Source organism: Paramacrobiotus metropolitanus, unplaced genomic scaffold (genome assembly GCF_019649055.1).
Source record: "Paramacrobiotus metropolitanus isolate TYO unplaced genomic scaffold, Prichtersi_v1.0 Parri_scaffold0000041, whole genome shotgun sequence".
NCBI lineage: Eukaryota > Metazoa > Tardigrada > Eutardigrada > Parachela > Macrobiotidae > Paramacrobiotus > Paramacrobiotus metropolitanus.
In genome coordinates, this window is record NW_026570261.1 from 568,103 (window position 1) to 588,570 (window position 20,468).

Here is a 20,468-nt window from a genome sequence, read left to right on the forward strand (position 1 = left end):
GTGAAAAAGGTGGTGATATGAACATTTACTCGCTAAAAACTCTGGCAACGTTGTGTCAACAAGCGTAAAGCTGTTGATGGTTTTGTGGTGGAGTAAGACTAAATGTATATCTTGGTTGTTACTGGAGGTCAGCGGCAACACTAACTGATGACATTTAGTAACCTTTAATACTCAAACCAAGAGGGTTGGCCGTCGCCAATCATAACTAGACAAACTGACCGTTTCCGGTCCTTCCACCTTCGTCGTAGACATCCAAACGGCAACTAACTTTACAGCTTTCAATACAAATCACATTATCAGTTTGCATTACCACATTAACAACGGACTCTTTGGGAAGCACAACTGAACCGCCTACATGAGTGATTCACAGCACAAGACAACTGACAACGGCAAAATCGCTAATGAGGTGTGATTACGGCTCTACTGTGTCATTTGGAATCAGATGCTTCGCAAAATTAAGCATATGCGTCTATGGGAAAAACACCAGTGCAATCCACATTTCAACGTGTATACAATGTAGGACTAAATGGTCGCATAGCCCCATACCCAGCATTCTGTACGCAAGCGGTGCAGTGCACTTGTACGAAACGGATATTTTGAACTCAGTCGTACAGTGCACTGCGCTGCATTCGTATTGAATGTGGAGATGTTGGGTATGCGACCATTTTGTCCTAAGCTGTACACTCTCATAATTCACAGACAAACCATAGATCAAGAAATCATCGATTACTTTTAAGTGGTAGAAAACTCCTTAACCATTTTCAGCTGGGCTGTTGTTCCCTCATAATTGGCTGCTTATGATGATTCATACTGGAATTACAACGTAATCACTGGGAACGTATGGCTGCGCTTATAACCAACAGACATGCTACACGTGACAGTTGGTAATTTTGACCTGCGCCACCCTCATGTCCGACCATTTCCGCATAAGGACATTCCGGCATAAGGAGATGGACAATTCGGCTGTTATTTCGGCATATGAACATTTCGGCATGAGTATGTTTTCTTATGTTTTCTTACGTCTTTTTTTGTTATTCTATGGATCCTTCGTTTTATTAAGCTAGCCGAAATGTCCATATGCCGAAATGTCCTGATGCCCAATATTTGTAATCTTCGCTGTACCATACCTCAAACTCAACTAGCGCGACCGATACTTGTACTTCTTCTGCTACTGTTAACTGGAAGCCTTGGTGTTTGCCATGGCAAGGCAGTTCATTCAAGGACAGTAAATAACGGTGCCGTTATTTAGTGCTACTGTTCTTGGTTAATTACTTACATATTATGGTCGTCCTTACAATTTACATGCAAAGCGCATCCAACATTTGCCCTGCGGCACTGCAAAGTGCAAACATCTGTCAACGACATGCTAGCGCAGTCTAGCTGAATAGAGGATAGGCAGAGATAATAGGCAGCATGTTCAGCTTGACTACGATGCAAGTTTATCGAACGTCTGCTGCCGTCTGCAGCTACAGATACAGCACCTCCACCGCTCACATGTCAGCAAATGCCATAAGTCCGGTTCAAAATAGACCGGAAATTTAGGAAATCCTAGCAATTGTGAGAATTCTGCAAAAGCTGAGTAACGCACGAGATAAGATAAGCTCTCATAACTGGTCCATATTGCGATGATGTGTCTTTTGCACGTTTGTATCCACGCCCCAAATATTCATAAATGTTGCTCTAGAAAAAGCTACTCGAGAGTAGCATATTCGAGCGTCAAAGGCGCCAAAGTTGATAATTTTCTCAGACAACAAAAGCACGCACCAAACTAGAAGTGAAACGCAGTCTACGTAAACTGTATTCTGGTGTATTTACTTTCTTATAGAAATTAATTACGATCATTAATACTCTCACTCACTCTCACTGGATTATTAACTACTGCCAAAAATTGCTGCTTACAATTATCTAATTACTGCCATGCCTCCTAAACCAGCAACAGTATCGCAACCAGCTCGCAAGAAGGCCAGAGCGACTGCAGCACAAACCCCACGCATCATGCCAGCTCCGCTTCTCACTTCTGCCCAGTCTGCTCTCCCAGTCTCCGCTTCACCGGCGCTGCCAGATAATCCTCCCGCTCGATCAGATGATGCCGGCGTGCGCGCTTATGAAAGATGGTCAAGGGAGGAGGAGAGAGCATTGGTGGACTGGCTTACTGATTTGACCAACTATGAAAGATGGAAATCAGCTGGACAGGCTGCTGGTCCGGAGAATGCAACAAAGAAGACCAGCGGAGAAACCAAGATAGCTGTAGCACGTGCCATCTCCTTACATATTTCTACGGCCTGTAAGAAGGAGCGGATCGATGGCCAAAAACTCAAGCTAAAGATACAATGGTTCGAGCAAAGATACAAAGCGGCAAACGACTGGTTAAACAACACCGGCGCAGGCATCGAGCCAGACCTGGATCGCGCAGGAAGGCTGCAGTCGAACAAAATTAAAGGTAAATAAACAAACGCAAAAAACTTATTTTAAAAAATTTTAAAATTTAAAAAATGAAAGTTTCTCCTGAATTCGGGCTTATTATTGTCTGACTGAGTGTTGCAACACACTTTATCATCTTTTTAACAACTTTAAAATGTCATCACTTTAAAATTTGTTTCTGCTATAGCAGACAGTTTAAACTAACCATAAAACTGGGAAATGAAGCAAAATGAATGAAATTTAAATTTTAAAAAAAATTGTTTTTTATTAACTTGTCAACGTTTTTTGTTGATAGCACCAAATGTGTTGTCAGAGCTGTTAACTATTGCAGTGTTCATTAATGGTCGTTGACACTACGGATTAAACATTTAAATACTGTACATAGCATGATAGTACATACTATAGTACATGCAGGGTTGCGTAGTACTTCAGGTATACAGTATACTGTATAATTATGTGAATAATACACAGTATGCATACAGAACATGTACAGAATAAAGAATTTAAATAAATACGTACAGGCACATTAATTCATACATTCACGTGCGCACCATTTGCAATAGCATGTATAATTGCAGATGTTCTAATCAAGATGTTCCCTTATTTTTACGACCTCGACCCGGTCTTCAGCCTTCGCGCATCGTTTCAGCCGCCGTATGTAAAAGAGACAGGCGTGGAAGCTGTGAGCGCGCAAGAAATTATGTACCCTGGAGCAGATGGGACAGATGCTGACATCGACGATAGCGCCGACGCGGATCCACAAACGCCGCCGGCACAGCCATCGTCCAGCAGTAGTACTGCGACCAAACAGACTGCAAGCCCAGATGAAGATCACCGCAGCCATGCCGACAAGCGTCTGGAGGGCGACGCAAGTTCAGATTCCGACGGAGAAATTTCTGCCCGTCATATAAAAGAAATTAATGGACCGCAAAAGAAAACGTTGAAGAAACCACCAGCTGCAAAAGCTACGATGTCGTTTTCGGAAACGCTTATGCATTTGGATAAGGGCCGATCGTCTCGGTTGGAGAAGAAAATGGAATCCACAAACATGCGCGCCATGGAAAAATCTGCACTTGAACGAAAAAGGTTGGAGCTGCAAGAAAAACAACTGGAAGGAGAAGCGGAGGAACGAAAGATCCGGTTAATTGAGGCAGAAAACAGACGTATGGAACTTCGACTAAGGTCAAGAGAAACTGGTTTGGATTTGTAAGAATAAATTTGCTGTTTTAATTAAATACCGAACAACTGCTTAATTATTTTCCACTTTTTTATTTCCATCAGCACTGCATCGCGGTTAAAAATTACACCTGTATACATAATTATTTTATTCTGCCATACTAGTTAAAACCGCGTTTTTCATTCGTTCTCTTTTCTGCGGCCCTTCTTCTGTTTCTGGAATTAAATCTGGTGCTTGGTTTCCCGGTTCGTTCGACGCTTCGTGTGGCAGCTGCCCCCACTGCATCTCGTATGGATCGCTCATTTCGATACAAAAATTATGCAATACTACACATGCGCGGAACCATAGAACAGCACGAGCGTGGTCATTTTGACAAGTAATTACATTTCTTAGTCCTTTCAAACACTGAAAACGATTTTTTAACATGCCGATACAGTGCTCTACACGTACTCTAGTCTTTGAATGCTGCTTGTTGAAGCGCCGGTTAGCCAAACTTTTGCGCTTTTCCGATTTCCGGTATGGCGGCAAAACTGTTGTGCTGATTGCGTAAGCGCTATCCGCCAAAATGTATTCATCCTTTCTGAAATATTTGCGCGGGTTCCGGTACAGGTCAGTGCTCTTGTAAACACGGCTATCGTGAGCAGAGCCGGTGAAGCCACATGACGTATAAATAATTCGCTTCGAATAATCGCATACGATCATGGCAGATAAAGCGTACCGCTTCTTCCGGTTGTAGTAGTCCTCACCGTTTAAGGAAGGTTTCGCGGCAAGGACAATGTCGGTACCGTCAACGAAGCCGATGCAGCTGGGAAAATGACACTTATCTTTAATTCGTTTCTTAATTATCCGTTTCTCTGCTGTGCTTGGCCACCGTACCATATCCTTTTCTAGGGATACAATCGCAACAATAACACGCTTCGTAAACCAGTCGACAGTCCCTTCCGATATCCCAAATTTGCGAGCCACAGTTGCGACAGCAGCGGCATTTCCGCATGAACCGAACCGGCACAGGGCTACTGCGAGTTGTTTGGCGACAGGTGCTTGGCAGTGATTGGACTTGCCTTTAAAAATTGGATGGTCGATGATGCGGCCAAGTACGGCATCAAACGTTGCTCGCGACATCCGCATCTCCTGTCGAAACCGGCTTTCATCCAGGCTGAACAGAAGGTCATCGTAGAAGGCGGTGTTCTTTGGTACAAACGACCTCGCAACATACCGTACATTATCCAGGTAGAAACGCAACATCAAAGGCGAAATTAAATCAGAAAATTCATCATCGCTGCTGTCTTCACTATCGGAATCGCTGCTACTGTTATCAGAGTCTCCGGACTCACTACTACTATCATCAAAGTAATCCAAGTAGTCACGTAAAATAATATGCTCAAGTAATTTGATTGCCGGAAGGCGTTCATTAACTCGCGACATTTTTAAATTAATTTTCTGCGCTGTTGTTCTGCTGTAATAAGTCCAATGCAAGCTGTGCCATCATAGAAAACAAAACTGCGCTTTCTCTTAACTGCACGATTTGCCGCTCTCAAAACTGCCCGCTCGATGCAGATATGTGATGCATCATTGCCGTGCAGTTATTTGCTGTTTGTTAAGGTTCAAAGTGCGATTTTTTTAAGCGTGTGTCACAGATTTCGTTCGTTGAAATCTTCGTGATTGAATCTTGAGCCTAACTATAGATAAATTTCACGGCGTAGATTCGGCATGTGCTCCAGAATGCTTGATAGACTGTTATACTGATAAGTTTATTCATTATTGTTTCTTATGCAAATCGGTTAACACATTCAGAAAAACATAAAATTAATTACTCATTGATGTTCTAATTCCTGGAAATGGATCGCAAGTTGACCGGCGCGCCATAAATAATCATTAAGTAAGTCCCTCAGTGCTTTTGAGGTTTGCTGTACAATTTTATAAATTGAGTCCTTGACGTTGAGCCGATCAGGAAGAAATGTTGCCCATTTACATTTTTGGTGATATACTAATTTATTTACACTAATTTATAAATTTACATGGTATAACCATATGGGTATAACGGCTGTGACATGATACTGTACAAGACTACAAGTACAGAGTACATGCTTGCAGCTTGTCACAGTTTATGGCTAGAACTAGAGTCTTTTTGCCAGATTCCTCCCTACCAGTTTCAATAATTATGCCAATGCCCAAAGGAACTTTATTACGTTACAAATTTTAGGACTTGCCTCCAGCGTGCGCCACTCTTTGTACAGTGGAACCTCCTACTTTGAACACCCCCGAACGCTGAACACCTCTGAACTCTGAACCGTGAACACTCTGCTATGTACCACAGTATGTTTTCTAAGTAAATTAGACCTCTAAACATGAACAGAGCAGTTCAACCAAGCACCCGGGAAGATCAAGTGTTCAGGGTGTTCACGTAGATCATTCGTAACCATTCGTCTGCCGTTAAGTAATTTTATTTCGTGGACAGATCTTTAATTTTGAAATGAACATCAAGTCAAGAAATACGTCCCGGACAAGTTGACCGCTGCTTATTCTGATAAGCAAATTTCTATCCTCGAGAATTTTTCGACCGACGGATATGAAATTTTATTTTTTTGAATTGTAGTTGTCGTGTTAAACTGTTATTTTGCCCAAGACGGCACGAATCATACATTATGCTTATTAGCTACATTATACTAATTATTATTAACTACATATAAATTATATAAAGCCAGGGGCCCCCCTAAGAAAGTCTCCGCCCATGGGGGCAGTACCTCTGAACCATGAACACCTCTGAATCCTGAACAGAAACTGCGTACCGAGGGTGTTCAGGGTCGGGAGGTTCCACTGTAAACATAATTTACTAACCTGACTCACAAATTCTAATCGTATTAGGATTATTATTCACATGCAGAAATTTGTTTACACAAAACTGTTTACTGTTCGTACTGTGCACGAGGATAACTGTACTGTCTGTACATAGTAGAAAAAGTTACAAAAATCGTAGTTAAAAGACTGTCTTTTCGCACGCATGGAGGGAATTACGATTGGAAGTTTGCAATCAAAAGTGTTGCAGAATGTACTGTACTTGAATATCTGCGACACATCTTTACCGAAGCTTGCATTTGGCGATTTCATTTTAAATTCCAAAAGACTTGGAGACAGAACTTCGCGTTAATACGACCTAAATGTGCCAAATCTGTGACAGTTGTATTATATGAAAGTGCACACTGCACTGTATAACAATGTAACGAATGTTTGGATGGTTAGCACAAAAGAAAAGCAAAAAATATAAATTCGTAGGTTCGCAAAACTACACACTACGGCGCGCGACGCCACGCTATCTTACGGCCTGTTACGGGTATAAAATTGTAAATAATCCGGTGAAGTGACAGATCCTCTCCCGCATAAAGCTGTATACTCTGCACTCTGCAGTCTGCATTACGAAGCAACTGCAACTATATAAATATAATGCAGCGAATTAAATATACTGCAACTGTTTCGAGTGAGGAAAATTTATCTCTGACAGCAATATGTTTACATAAATGTATCAAAAGTCTCGTTCTAAACCGATCTCCTTCGAAGTTTGCACGTAAATGATATTGAATATTAGTAAAAAGATCGTTTTTACACCGAACCAAAGTTGAACAACTTTTTTCAAATTTTGAAGAAATTCAGAAATTTTACAAATCATTTTAAAATTCAAAAAAATGTGTTCGGTGTAAAAACTGTCTTTATACTAATGTTTATTTACGTGCAAAAATTTGGAGAAGATCGGTTTATAACCAGACTTTTGGTACACCTGAAGGCATTTAAATTTTTTGGAACTTTGATAACCCATAACTTTCAACCGGATGTTGCGCGTGCAACAAATTTCACGCCTACAAATATAAGTTTTTCGGCTTCGAAATATCATAAAGCAAAGCAAAAAAGTGTTTGGGAGTGCGCGACAGCGATTAGCGAAAGTTCCCCTGGATGTACGAGTACGTACGAATTTGGCTCTAAGTGTGCATCAGGAATTCAGTTCTTCAAGGATCTGTTACATACCGCTGATTTAATTACAGGATCATACTTATCAAATAGTTATCATAACGCCCCTACTGCAAATCGTTAAGGAAATGGTGTGCGTGACTGCGAGCCACGTTGAAAGTTTAATTTAGACGTTTTCTATCCACCTCAGGAGCTAACACTATGTACTGCACGAGTAAGCAAGGTAGCTGCTTACCTACATGTACATGAGCCCGTTTAAAATTTTAAATATTATTTTTTATCGCAGAGGTCAAGGGCTTGGAAGTAAATGGCATCAACGTCAGTGCCTCCGTATGAGCGGCTCTTGTTTGACACGCAACAAATGAGCTACCAAAACACTGTCATCGTTCGCCATGACAGCGACGTTTGTTGGCTGGGAAACATTCAGAATATCTCCGGAGACAACGCGTTCATCCACTTTGGATCCAAAAAGGTCAAACCCAGCTGGATCCATACAGGCCGCGTGTGGCCTTTGCATTTCCCTGCGGACGCTGTCGCTTACAAGGGTGGGACAATTCTCTTCAAGCAGGTATTTGCGGCTCTCCGCGACGAAGATGACGGGCCATTTCGCTTTCGCCCCGCGTTTGTGGCTGATTGCCTTACTGCGTGCGATTTATGCGAAATCTTTTACGTGGAGACGCAGGATTGCGAAAATGCAAACGCTCCTGGCAATCTTCGCAAGGAGCTGGTGTACAGATGCCAAATTGCCGTCAAGCTGCCGATCACAGAACCACCGTTGCTGTGCCGGGTCGAAGGACTTATCTTCAAAAAACTCTTCGTTCCATTAAACAGGGCGCAGGACGTTTTTAGCGACGCCTCTGACATATCTCGGATCATCAGGCATTTTCGTGACACGATGAAACGGGATGTACGGTTGGCCGCCTTGTCGGACTGCTGTCGATTTCACCTTCGAATCCAAGGAGATGGATGCATGTTCATTGTCCCCAGCCTAACAGCGGAGCCAGAGACGATGCAGTGGATGGCCACAGCACTGTCGGAAATGCTGTTGACTCATCTAGCCCACCGAGCCGACCTTTCGCCGTTCGACAACCGTTGCTTTAGTGGCACTGAAGAGTTTTCCTCAGGGGCAGGTTAGTACTTCCATTTTGTTGGTAAGTTTGCTTTCAACATTAAATTCATATTTACGTCAAAAAAGCTGAGAAATACTGCACATTGTGAGCAGGAGCTGATGGTTTTCATTAATATTGCTGTTAATACTAGATAACGTAATAAGCTAGCTGGCTCATGGCCTGGTTGACTTGGTCTAGCGCCACTGTAGTTCACTACAAAAAGCTAAAGTCACTACAATGCACTACACAATTTGGCTAATGGCACTACATGGTCGCCAATTGTCTTTTAATTCGTTGCACGTCTTCAGCTGGATATTTGCACTACTCTGTACAACCAATCGATTTCCGGTTGCCCACAGTAAAATATGCTAAAGATACTAGAACTACAGTCTGTATAAAGCTGACGCTAGTCGAGACAGCACACGGTTGCTGCCTTTGCTCCCATGAATCCAGGCTCCGTCGCTGGAAAGCCAAAAAGTTCGCTATAACATCGGCAGAATGCCGACCTGAAACTTGAAAGAGTGAATGCATTATGCATTTCGAACATTTTTTTTTAATGTTCAAATTTGAACTATTAAGTAGAGTACCGGCGCTTGCAGTCATTGTTATCGTGGTGGCTATTGCCTATTAAATTTCGAACAACTGGATTGTGTCTGAGACTTATACCGTTGCATAATGTACTTATAGCATATTTGCAACATTCAATAATGTAACTTCGTTGCAGTTTTATTTTTAATAAGTGGTGATTAAACAGATTAAAGAAATTTGAATATTATAAATTTACTCGTTTTCATTGTCTATAAACGTCTACAGTCTGTAAGGTTTTGATAGTAATGGATTGTCTCAATGGGCTATGGTTTTTTACAGTAGCTCATAATTATCTTGTTTTCGCAACATTGGGCTAGTTGTTAAACCGCTTCATTTTCCTGTTAAAGATTTGGTTGTTTGTTAAATAGCATATGGAAGCACCGGAAGGCTAATTCAGGGACACTGCTCTGCGCCCCAAAATTTTATGGCCCATAGTTATTTTGCTAAGCGATCGAAAGATTTCCGGTCTAAAAAGTTTCAATAATCATGCAGTCATAGGTAGTACGCTGAAACGCCGTTCCAACAAATCCATAATGTAGCTGTAACTGTAAGTAAACATAATGCAGGCCAAACCAGTACTGGGAATTCAAAACAGAAGTTCAGCCTGAAGTAATAATGGCAGCTGAAGCCGCGAGGCTTGAGGCATACTTGCCAGTGTTACGTCTCACACGTTTGGACAGAGCGGAGCAATTAGATACTCTAATGCGTATATCATGGCAAAATATACTGAAGTACCAGTGTCACCGGAAAGTCCACCCATTACAATGATTACACATGGACGCTAGGAAGTTAGGATTAGTCAGGGCGATGAATTACGCAGCATCGATATCGATGCGATATGTCTCGATATGCCCTCAGTCCCGCGCTAAGCATCCGACTCCAACAACTGCGGGGTTTGTGCAACCGCCTTCCGATCTCACAAAATAATTATAATCATAAACGCAAAAGAATTAGACCAAAAATGCTTATAAACGTTAATTATCGACCGAATGCGAAAAATTTAGTTTTCGCGAAAAACTCAATAACTGTGAAATAAATTCCAAAGTAGAGTGCTATAACGCGGGGCCGTATGGGCGCCACGCGTATCCTCGACAGCGAACAGCGGTGAACCCGGATGAGGCTTTATTGCCGAATCTAATGCGCACCGTGGCGCAGCAACACCAGACTAATGAGGAAGGATCCTGCAGCCAGTGCAACTGTGCTGCAGGTCCGTCAAAACAGCGCAGCAATGTGCGGGGTGGAAATCCCCAGAAACAGCGAATAGCTACTTAGGAGGGCGGGGCGTCCCGCCCTTATACCCCTTTTGCAGGCATCGCTACGTCCTCGGAGCGAAATCTCCCAGGATTCGGAGGATCCGCACCCCCCGCCGGTCCGGTTCGGGCGGTTAATCCGGTCGGCTCGGTTCCAGTTTGGTCGGCTCAAATCCGGTTCGGCTCAGGTTGGGTTCCGGGTCAGGTCGGCTCCGGTTCGGTCCGAGTCAACCGTCTGGGTCAGCGCACTGTCGCGCCAGATCCAGGGTCCAACCCGGAAACGGGTAAATTCCGTGGTTTCTTCAGCAAGGGAAAGGTCACGTTCTGGGGAAATTTGGGCAGGGGTTTGGGGTCTATGTGGCCCGTGACCCCTGCAAAAAAACAAAGCACGCAAATCCGCGGTGAAATCCACTGCTCCGTCCGGGGGGATGTCGCCGTCCCAGGAAGTTCGGGCAGTGTTATGGTGGGGGAATTCTCGGCGTGGTGCTGGTGGTCGATCCGTGCCGTTGGGATCGGAGTTGGTGCTGCTGTTGGCGGTGTATCCGTTCTGGTTTCCCGCTGGTCCGGGTCGCGTTCGCCGTCGGCATCGCAGGAGGCGTTTCTCGCTCCGCGGCATCGCAGGAGGCGTTTCTCGCCCCGCGGCTTCTCCGTCCATTCTGGGGAGGCATCTCCGTCCATTCTGAGGAGGAATCCATCGCGGGGAGGCGTCCATCTCCGTCAGTTGGGAGAGGATCCATCACGTTCCGCGTGGGGGGGGGTGGGAATGTAGCTCCACACCCCGGGGTTAAATGGGGTTCATAACTCAGAGGTGCTGCGGGCGCGACGAGCGCGCGCAGCTGGAAACGATAACCATGATCTGCTACCATATAACGCGGGGCCGTATGGGCGCCACGCGTATCCTCGACAGCGAACAGCGGTGAACCCGGATGAGGCTTTATTGCCGAATCTAATGCGCACCGTGGCGCAGCAACACCAGACTAATGAGGAAGGATCCTGCAGCCAGTGCAACTGTGCTGCAGGTCCGTCAAAACAGCGCAGCAATGTGCGGGGTGGAAATCCCCAGAAACAGCGAATAGCTACTTAGGAGGGCGGGGCGTCCCGCCCTTACAGTGCGGTGGCAAAATTATTTTTTTACTGAATACCAAACTAATTAACAGAAAAGCCAAAATTAATATGTACTTAGGAAGATTTGTTTACCGGAAGTTTTGGGGTGCGTAGGTTGTCGTTAATTTTGGTAGATACCTTGGTACCGGTTACATTCTCTTGCCAAAAGCTGTAATATAATGCCTTTAATGGGGCATTATAACAGAGCCCAACTTGGAAACGGTGGGACCACTCGGACCGGAAGCTTCCCGGCTGATCAGTGAAGTGGGCAAAATGATACGGCAGGAAACAGGCGAGATATGTGCCACAGAGTATGTATCTGCGCCAGAGATTTATAGCATCGAAACTCATCGTGAAAACGCGGCATCCGTCCTTGGAACGGCACCAGCCTCGGCTAATTTACATCAGAATTAATGTTCTCTGTGATTCGTGCGCCTGTTTTGACTCTGTTGTTGCTGTGCGATGCTCCTGTTTTCATGTGTATTAGAGGTATTAGTACAACTTACAGTATATATACGTTCTCAATTTGCGAAAACAACTTCACTGATTTTAGATCGTTTTTCAGACAGTCTCTGCATCAAAGGTTATGGCGAAAATCGCGCACGAACTAAACATAACTCACGTTGTTTGTGCATTTTGTACGTTTGGGATATTGCGTCTGCCTTTTCTACGGGTATGCCGAATCACATTTATAACGGGCGTAGTGTTATACGTTTAAGCTTTAAAATTGCATTGAATTTGTATTGAGTATAGTTCTGGATAGCTAATTTTAACAGGGCGTAATTCACTATCAATTCTGTACAAATACAGACATACAGTACAAATACATAGGCACATTAGCCAACTGATAACTTGTAGAGTTGTAGCATGGCAAACTAGTAATGTTATGCCGTGGTTGTGGTGTCTATACCGGTGTGTACCGTAGTCATAAAAAGAGTCAAATAACACTACGTAGTGCCATTAGTTTATTTTGCACAATAGTGTTTTGTTGAAAAGCATAGTGTCATTCGCGTTCGCCAATATTATAATTTATATTGCAGAGCAAGTAGTGCTCCGATATCAAAACAAGATTATTATCCATCTCTTTTCGTAGATGTAGGAGTGGAACAGCCGAAAGAAGCTGTATTTATCGGTAATCTGCCGCCTTTGCTCTTGAGCGAAGTCTTCTCGTGCCTGGACCTGCACTCAATTGTAAGGATTAAAAGGTAAAATTCGTATATTATTGTTATGCGTAGTTGCCTGCTTAGTATCATACAGAGGGTGTTTCCGCCAAATTGAGACAGTGCCGAAAAAAAATCCCAACAAATTCCCAGTTGATAACTGTTGTCATTTTCCGCTAATATTGTAAGTATCAATTTCAAAGTCTGCTCAATCGTTTAACGTCATTAGTAAGTTTGAACGAGAAACGATTATGAGTTTCAAACGAGGCATCGTGTTTTTTCATTTGAAACAAACTTTTTTGCTATTTTAATCTCAGAATTTCTAAACGCTTAAAATCTCCCGCTGATAATTGTGAATGATGAGCCAGAAGACTATCTCAGTAAACGCCCTGAGAGAAACAAGATAAGATATCAGCAGTTAAAAAATTCGGAAAAACAAAAATTTGAAAAAACCTAATAAATTCAGGAGGCCTCTGACCAAAGTTGAAAATCTATCTTACACCTATGACACACTTCGAACATGGTTATTTTTCTGGATCAACATTCTTGGCTTGTAGTCCCGTTAGCCATCGTAGTCAAATGTGGCCCTCGTCGCTACATCTAGTACTTCCAGTAACCGGTAGTCAATTTTGTCTCATGTAGCCGCTGAACTTTTGGGTAGTCTCAGTAGTTTGTGTAGCCACCAGTAGTCCACGTAGTCTTATACAGCCACTGAAGTTTTGTTTAGTAACTATTATGGTACACTTTTTATAAGTCTATTTTTTGCGTTCATAATTTTAATCCTAGGATTTCTTCGAGTTTTTAGGTTTCTTAGACTTCCTAGATTTTTTAGATTTTTAGATTTCATTTCTTAGAGATGATTTCTTAGAGCTGATTTGTTAGATTTGTTAGATTTCTTAGATTTGTTAGATTTGTTAGATTTCTTAGATTTCTTAGATTTCTTAGATTTCTTAGATTTCTTAGATTTCTTAGATTTCCTAGATTTCCTAGATTTCCTAGATTTCTTAGATTTCCTAGATTTCTTAGATCTTAGATTTTGACTACTGGAAACTACACAAAACACGCAGACTACCTGTGAATACAGATAACTACAGCTTAGGACGAAATGGTCGCATACCCGACATCTCCACATTCAGTACGCATGCAGCGCAGTGCACTGTACGACTGAGTTCGTTCAAAATATCCGTTTCGTTCAAGTGCACTGCACCGCTTGCGTACAGAATGCTGGGTATGGGGCTATGCGACCAATTAGTCCTACATTGTACACGAACTACTGGTGACTACCGAAAACTACTCTACACAAACTACGCAGACAACATGTGAATACAGAAAACTACACGAACTACCGAGACTAGTGGTGACTACCGAAAACCTACTACACAGACTACATGTGAATACAAAAAACTACACTAACTATCAAGACTGCTGGTGAGTGGCAACTACCGGAAACTACACAGACCGAAAATTACACGAACTACCGAGGCTATACTGGTGACAACGGAAAACTACACAGACTACCTGTAAATACATAAAACTATCCGAACTACCTAGCCTTCCCGTGACTGCACAAGACTACACAGGCTATCGGCGACTATCCAAAATTCAAAAGACTACGCGAGATTATAGGTTGCTCACACAAGCCACAGATGACTTCCAATCACAAGAGAGGCTACACGTAGTGAGGGAGTTTATATTTGACTACGCTGGCGTACGGCACTACAAGCCAAGAATGTTGCTCCAAAACAATAACAGTGTTCGAAGTGTGCCATATCTAAATAGATAATTCAGTCCGAATTTGGCCTTGCCACAACGCAAGGTCTGAATCTGGATGAATTTTGTTTTTGTCGGCACGATCTGGCCGCTCAAATGAATACATATCATATCACGAGGCTGTTCACATGCGGTATCTTTTTCAGCTGACCTCCGTTGTAGACAATTTGCTGACCGACAGGTTGCTGGCTGACAAATCGCTTATCGACACTTTTGCCTCCCGACATTTTGCTGAAATTATTTTCTTGACCGACAGCTTTCTCGGTTTCATAGCTTTTTTGGTGTTTCCTCTTGGGTTTCTTGTCCCACCTTAACTTGCCCTAGGGTCTTATATTTTTATTTTGTTCTCTTTGCTTGCTACATAGGTATATTGGCTATTTTCTTATTAAATATGAAACACTTTTTTTATTGTTTCTTATGTCGTTTTATGTTATTCTTAAGTTTGCTCAATGTAATCTTATGTGTTCTTATGAGGTTTTTAGGGTTACCTTACTTTTCTTAGGTTTGGTTAGGGTTTCTTTCTTATGTTTTCTCAAGTATTACAAGGTCAGCAGATTCTCGTCAGCAGAATGCCGGGGTACAGCAAACTTCCGTTCCGCAACTTGTCGATCAAGTTGTCGTTGCAACAGATGTCGGGTGTTCACTATGTCGTTCAGCAAAAAGTCGTCAGCAAGTTGTCTGTCAGCAAGATAGCGGTCAACAAATTGTCGGTGTGCCGTTTTCAGCACGCGCCCGCAATGCAGACGGACAAAGGTTCCAAAACGAGAACTCATTTCGTTCTGGTGATTCATAGGATCATAGGGGTAACGAAATCATAGGGTAACGAAAAAACACTTACTCGTAACTCATACGGTGTGCGTTTTGCTAATACTCGGTTTGGCTTTCTTATTAGAGTGTGCGTTTTATGGCAGCAGCTCCTGAGCAGTCGTCGCGCAACCGAGCACATCGCAATCTGTTTGGCAACGTGCTCTAAAACAGCAAAAACGGACAATTTAAGTTGCTACAAAACATGGTACCTCCTGAGTCTTAACATCCGCTCAATGACAAAAAGCCTGACTGTACTGACACCATTCTTCCACGTGACCTATTTGGCTGATTTGTTGGAAGCGATGCAGATCAAGTTGCCTACAATAGTTTTCAAAGATTACACTATTACCGATTCCAATCACATGTACGAATACGCTAATATGCCGTATCCCGTGACCCCACTTGACAACAGAAAGCTTTTCGCGTTTCATGGTACAACAATATGGTTGTCATTTTATCGAGACAAAAGCCAACGTATCGTGCTACACAATTGGAAACTGAGCAACATTTTTGGCAAATCTTTGTTTGCAATATTCTGCAATCCGTTTACGAGCGGCTTGAAGGATCTGCCTGCCCACGAGGTTCACTGGATGCAGTCTATCACACCCGAAACCTGGCTGGATGTGATCGGAATTGATAGACTGCAGATCGCCATCCCGCAAGTCGTTCTGGATTGCAGCCAAGACGAGGAGAACATGGTCAGCCAATTCATGTGGACTTTGGACAATAATTTCCCGCCTACTGCAGACGGCATTTATGTAAAGGTCCAAAAGGTGCATGCACGTTGGGTGGAGACACTCTCTTATCCGCATGAATGGAATAACATCCGAGCATTCTTATCAGTGTAAGTTTATCGAGATTTACTAGAAAGATGCACGTTGGCGTGCATTGCATGCATGCCAATGCGTGCACTGGCACACTGCAGCGGTGCTAAGGACTCCTTACAATTAGTAAGGAGTAATTTGCGCAGTTGTTTGCTGTAACTTCCGTAACAAACTTCCGTAACACAGCTGCATTTCTCTATTGGCGCTGAATTAAGAGGACTTTATCTGCGCTCCGGTCGATTTAATTTCGTAATATATTACCTGCAAATTGCTGTTAAAGTTTTGATTTGACTTCTTCGATTCGGTTTTGATTAAGATTCGTTGCATGACTAATACAATATGGGCATTTGCAACAAAGCTTCGAAAAGACCGGATAAAAGCGTAAATTTGGGTATGGATGAATATTTGTGTATTACTCAAAATTCAAATACGCACCCTCCTAAAAATGTGTACCGACCAAAGCGAAGAGCAGGTCCTCTATGTTCAAGAAAATATGGCTTTTGTCCGTCGGTCACGCTCTAAGCTGTCGGTCACGGCCAAAGCAGTCGGTCACTCACTAAGCGCTATGTCTAAATATAAATAACCCTAAATTTTATTGTCTTAGTAAGCTTAGGGGCACTACGCTGTTTTGGGTTACTGATTACTGACTATTAGGGTAATGCGTCAAGAAAATAGGTTGCATAGTGGTCGCCAGTGTCCCAGATGCTTTCATAGTGTAGAGTTGTCATGTGCTTTCTGATGCTATCGTAGTAAGGATGCTCATTAATGTCTTAAGTGTCTAAAAATTTAAAACTGCTGAGCAGTTAAGCGTAGCAGTGCAAAGTCTTGACTCGACCTGTAGTGTTTCAGTTAGGCAGTAAGGCACTCAAGTTTATTAATTTATTCAGCTTTTATGCACAGAATTGACAGAAATACAAGATACTAAGATGTTCACTAACGTTGCTTGGTAGCTTTAAAGTAACCAGGATAAGCGCTACTTTGTGCTTACCGTTAGCATTACACCAGTACGTACTACGTAGTAAGTCACTCAGGGTGCTATGGCACAGCGCCGAAACTTTCTAATTTACAGGCCTGAATCAACCGGCATTCGAAACCCTGTACATTCAAAAAATAACCTTTATTGACTCGCCGTTATCGTTAAAACGTTAACCAGCATAAGACTCGAAAACGAGTCCGTACTTCTAAAGTTTTCTTTATATGTATTTCAATCCTTTCTACTGAAAACAGTTATACGCACCACAATAGCAGTAATAAACATTACTTTATGGCTTAGATCAACATTACCTAAACCGTTCCTAGCTTGACTTTGGTCTTATAGTGCTAGCCTAAAGCGGTGTACTTCCCTACGTCATTTACAAACTTTACCTCAACCTCACAATTGATGTGATACTCATAAGCCTTTCTCGTGAGGTGTTTGAGACTTTGAGTAACCCCTCCATAAAAATATGAACCATAAAGAACAGGACTAAGGAGAAATTAGTCAAATTACAGTCGATCAGTACGAGGCTACCAGCATATTAGTTATTTGATCGCCACATGCTGTATACATGGTCAGCAGGCATGTAGAGAGCCACGTGGGGCGGCGGGTGGTCAGCTAGCTGATCAACACTTTTTACTATGAGGTGCAGCTAGCCGAACTGGCCCGAACACCAATCCCCCAATGCACATTGTAGCGCGTTGTCGGAAACAGAGTCACCAGTTGAATCGACATACAGCTTACAGCAAATACGGTATTATTGTTTGTTGACAGATTTAGCGGATTTCACGCAGACGGGACAATAAAAGTTTGGAAGGACATTGATCTGAGACTTGTGGACGTGAGCCAGTTGAGCAGAATGGCACTGCTTGGGATCGCGGAGCTGTTTCGGGTCTGAGAAAAGGGCTATTATCTCGGTGATTCGCTCGCTGTTCTTTGATTTCTGTTTTGAATTCTCATGTTAACGCTGCCCATCGAAGGGTTGATAATTGAATTTAGCGGAATTTCTCATTCCTACTGTACACCGTAATATCTGCACATACGTTTGTAGTTTTGTACGTTTGCCCGGCAGTGAATGCCAGCTTTGCAACTGCATGCGGCGTTCCTGTGGTGTTTTGTGTCTGCTCAGGGGGTAGTCGCTATTAACTACACTTGTCCAACAAAATCTGGGACCTACTGTGTCATCCAGGAATCTTCCCTTTGGGAGACCCTGCAGAATCGGAATCCAATTCGAATATGGAACAATTTTGTTTTGTTCGTTGGCACAAATATCAGCCTTTACGGTGATAAAAAGTACGAAAGAGACCCAGACGATCTGGATTTTTTGCGTAATTTTTTGTTGATCCACCCCTTTGCATTTTTGCGAAGTGGTCACTGGTCAAATTCCAGTGACCACTTCCGGAAAAAATCCGAAAATTCCAGAAAGAGTTTATCCACCAAAACAGAGTGTTTTTCCAATTCTCCAAACATAGCGTTACTAGTTTTAGCAATAAGAGGGTTAAAAGTACCAAACTCTGAAATTTTAATAATTGGCAACCAACTGTCTTCAACTTGGCGTTACCACGCTGTAGATATCACATATAATATCGACTTAATACGAGACTGACCTTTCCACGCTGTTTATTAATAATGTGCTTATAAGTTTTGCTGAAAAAGAAGGGTTGAAACCCGTTTTTGACATCGTTAAATTTTAAATATGCGCTACGTTACATACGTTATATATGCGCGATTGTCCAGTGTTCATCAACATCTACTCGTAGAGACCTTCAAGTGGCCACCTACCGGGTGGCTGAACAAAATGGCCGTCTTCGTTTTTGGCTTGTTTCTCGCGAACCGTTAACCACATCGCTAACAGTTTAAACTCGTTCGATAGAGAATTTTATTCACTATTGAAAACAACAAAATTTGTTTTGAAAAGTTGAGACACGCTCGTTAACAAGGGGGCCAACCAAAATCATGTAAAAATTTCTCGTGTCCCAGCTCGCAGAATTCAGAATCTTGCGGCATTTCCTTCCCGTAAGAGCTTTTTATATTTTTCCAGCTGTTTTATCTAGAGAATGGCATCGTTTTCCATTCAAAAAAAATTTGTTGACATAGTCCTTGCGCCAAATGTGCTATACAGTTAGAATGTTTCGGTACTTTTCGAAAAAGCTGCAAGTTTGTTACCTGATTTTTGTATACATTTTCGCTATAATTTTTTGTTGCACGACCTGGCGCATCTAAAAATGTCGGTTTAACTGATAAGGGTAGCTAAGACATTGGCCTTGCAAAAACGGGTTTAATCTAGAAAATTTTCTCCAAGTGTTCATAAAAAATTGGTCTTCAAAATTGCTACTTGCCCATTTCACGAGAATTTCATTGCGTGGCCTGAGCCCTCTCGTTTACTGGCCGAACACGGTCACAAGAAAGTCATAGCTCTTAGCAGTAAAAAACCAAGAAACAACTTATCTTCCAAAAATTGTAATGCGACACACAGTAATGTACTTCTATAAATAACAGGATTTTTTGTTCTAAAATAGAGAAAGTAGAATTTTCGTTGCCGGGACATCCTTAAACTCCACCTAGTTTTCCAAAACAATTTACTATAAAATCAGACCTTGACGTAAGGTTTACTTAACATAAATTTTGTACGTCCTACAGATTGCTCTTTCGAATAAAATTAACCCATTGGCAATCAGACTATAGACTGAGCCAGGGCACCTTGGTAAATTAGACAGCCATTTTGTTCGGCCACCCGGTATGTTAAGTCAATGGGCGACCTTCAAGTGGCCATGCTGCAGTTATTTGGCCCCAGAACCGATTTGCTTCCTGTTTTTTGTTATAGCCTGTTCAGCTCAACTTGCTCTTTACAGAGTACTTGAAAATTTCAAAATCGGTTGAACCGTTTTTTAGTTATTTAAGTTGTAAAAAACCAGTGACGAAACGCGTAAGCCACGCCACGAGAGCCACTACACTACGCCACCTTTTTTCACTTATTAACCACACATGTGCGGGTGCAGCAAACACTCGCTTTTTATAAGCGGATATGAGCACAGACAACCGGGATCAAACTACGTTTTAAAAAAGTAATTGAAATTTACAAAAAATTTAGAAATCAAAACAATAAAAATCACTGAAATCATCGAAAATCATCAAAACAATCACAACAAATTAGTGAGGATGCGAAAAATCAAAGGAAAGTGAAATAAAAACTCAGTGTAATAGACTCCGGGTAGCAGTACGACAACAATAATTAAAAATCCTTTCCATACTTGTACCCGTCGTGTTTTACTAATCAGTTCACCGATCTCTGCTAGCTGGTATCTATTAACCTGTGAATTTT

At 42.4% G+C, this 20,468-nt stretch overlaps 1 protein-coding gene across 3 annotated transcripts; it reads left to right on the plus strand.

Annotated features, from left to right (window-relative positions):
- Positions 1-1,417: 1,417 nt before the first annotated feature.
- On the plus strand, positions 1,418-18,417 carry LOC129590673 (uncharacterized). Of its 3 annotated transcripts, XM_055486016.1 has the most exons (7): positions 1,418-1,513; positions 5,284-5,477; positions 7,845-8,688; positions 12,175-12,282; positions 12,703-12,814; positions 15,432-16,190; positions 17,921-18,417. In XM_055486016.1, the coding sequence occupies exons 3-7, from the start codon at positions 7,866-7,868 to the stop codon at positions 18,042-18,044; spliced, it is 1,926 nt and encodes a 641-aa protein (XP_055341991.1). In that variant the 5' UTR covers positions 1,418-1,513; positions 5,284-5,477; positions 7,845-7,865; the 3' UTR covers positions 18,045-18,417. The 3 variants fall into 3 exon arrangements, with proteins under 3 accessions (XP_055341991.1, XP_055341992.1, XP_055341993.1); XM_055486017.1 differs by lacking the exon at positions 12,175-12,282; XM_055486018.1 differs by lacking the exons at positions 1,418-1,513; positions 5,284-5,477; positions 12,175-12,282; ... (1 more) ...; positions 15,432-16,190; positions 17,921-18,417 and adding exons at positions 1,728-2,440; positions 3,000-3,603 and having other exon boundaries at positions 7,845-8,039.
- The last annotated feature ends 2,051 nt before the right edge of the window (positions 18,418-20,468 follow it).

Coding starts and splice junctions, on each gene's coding strand:
- LOC129590673 (XM_055486016.1), top strand. CDS start 7,866: ATGGCATCAACGTCAGTGCCTCCGTATGAGCGGCTCTTGTTTGACACG. Junction 8,689..12,174: donor AGAGTTTTCCTCAGGGGCAG/GTTAGTACTTCC, acceptor ATCGTTTTTCAG/ACAGTCTCTGCATCAAAGGT. Junction 16,191..17,920: donor ATCCGAGCATTCTTATCAGT/GTAAGTTTATCG, acceptor GTTTGTTGACAG/ATTTAGCGGATTTCACGCAG.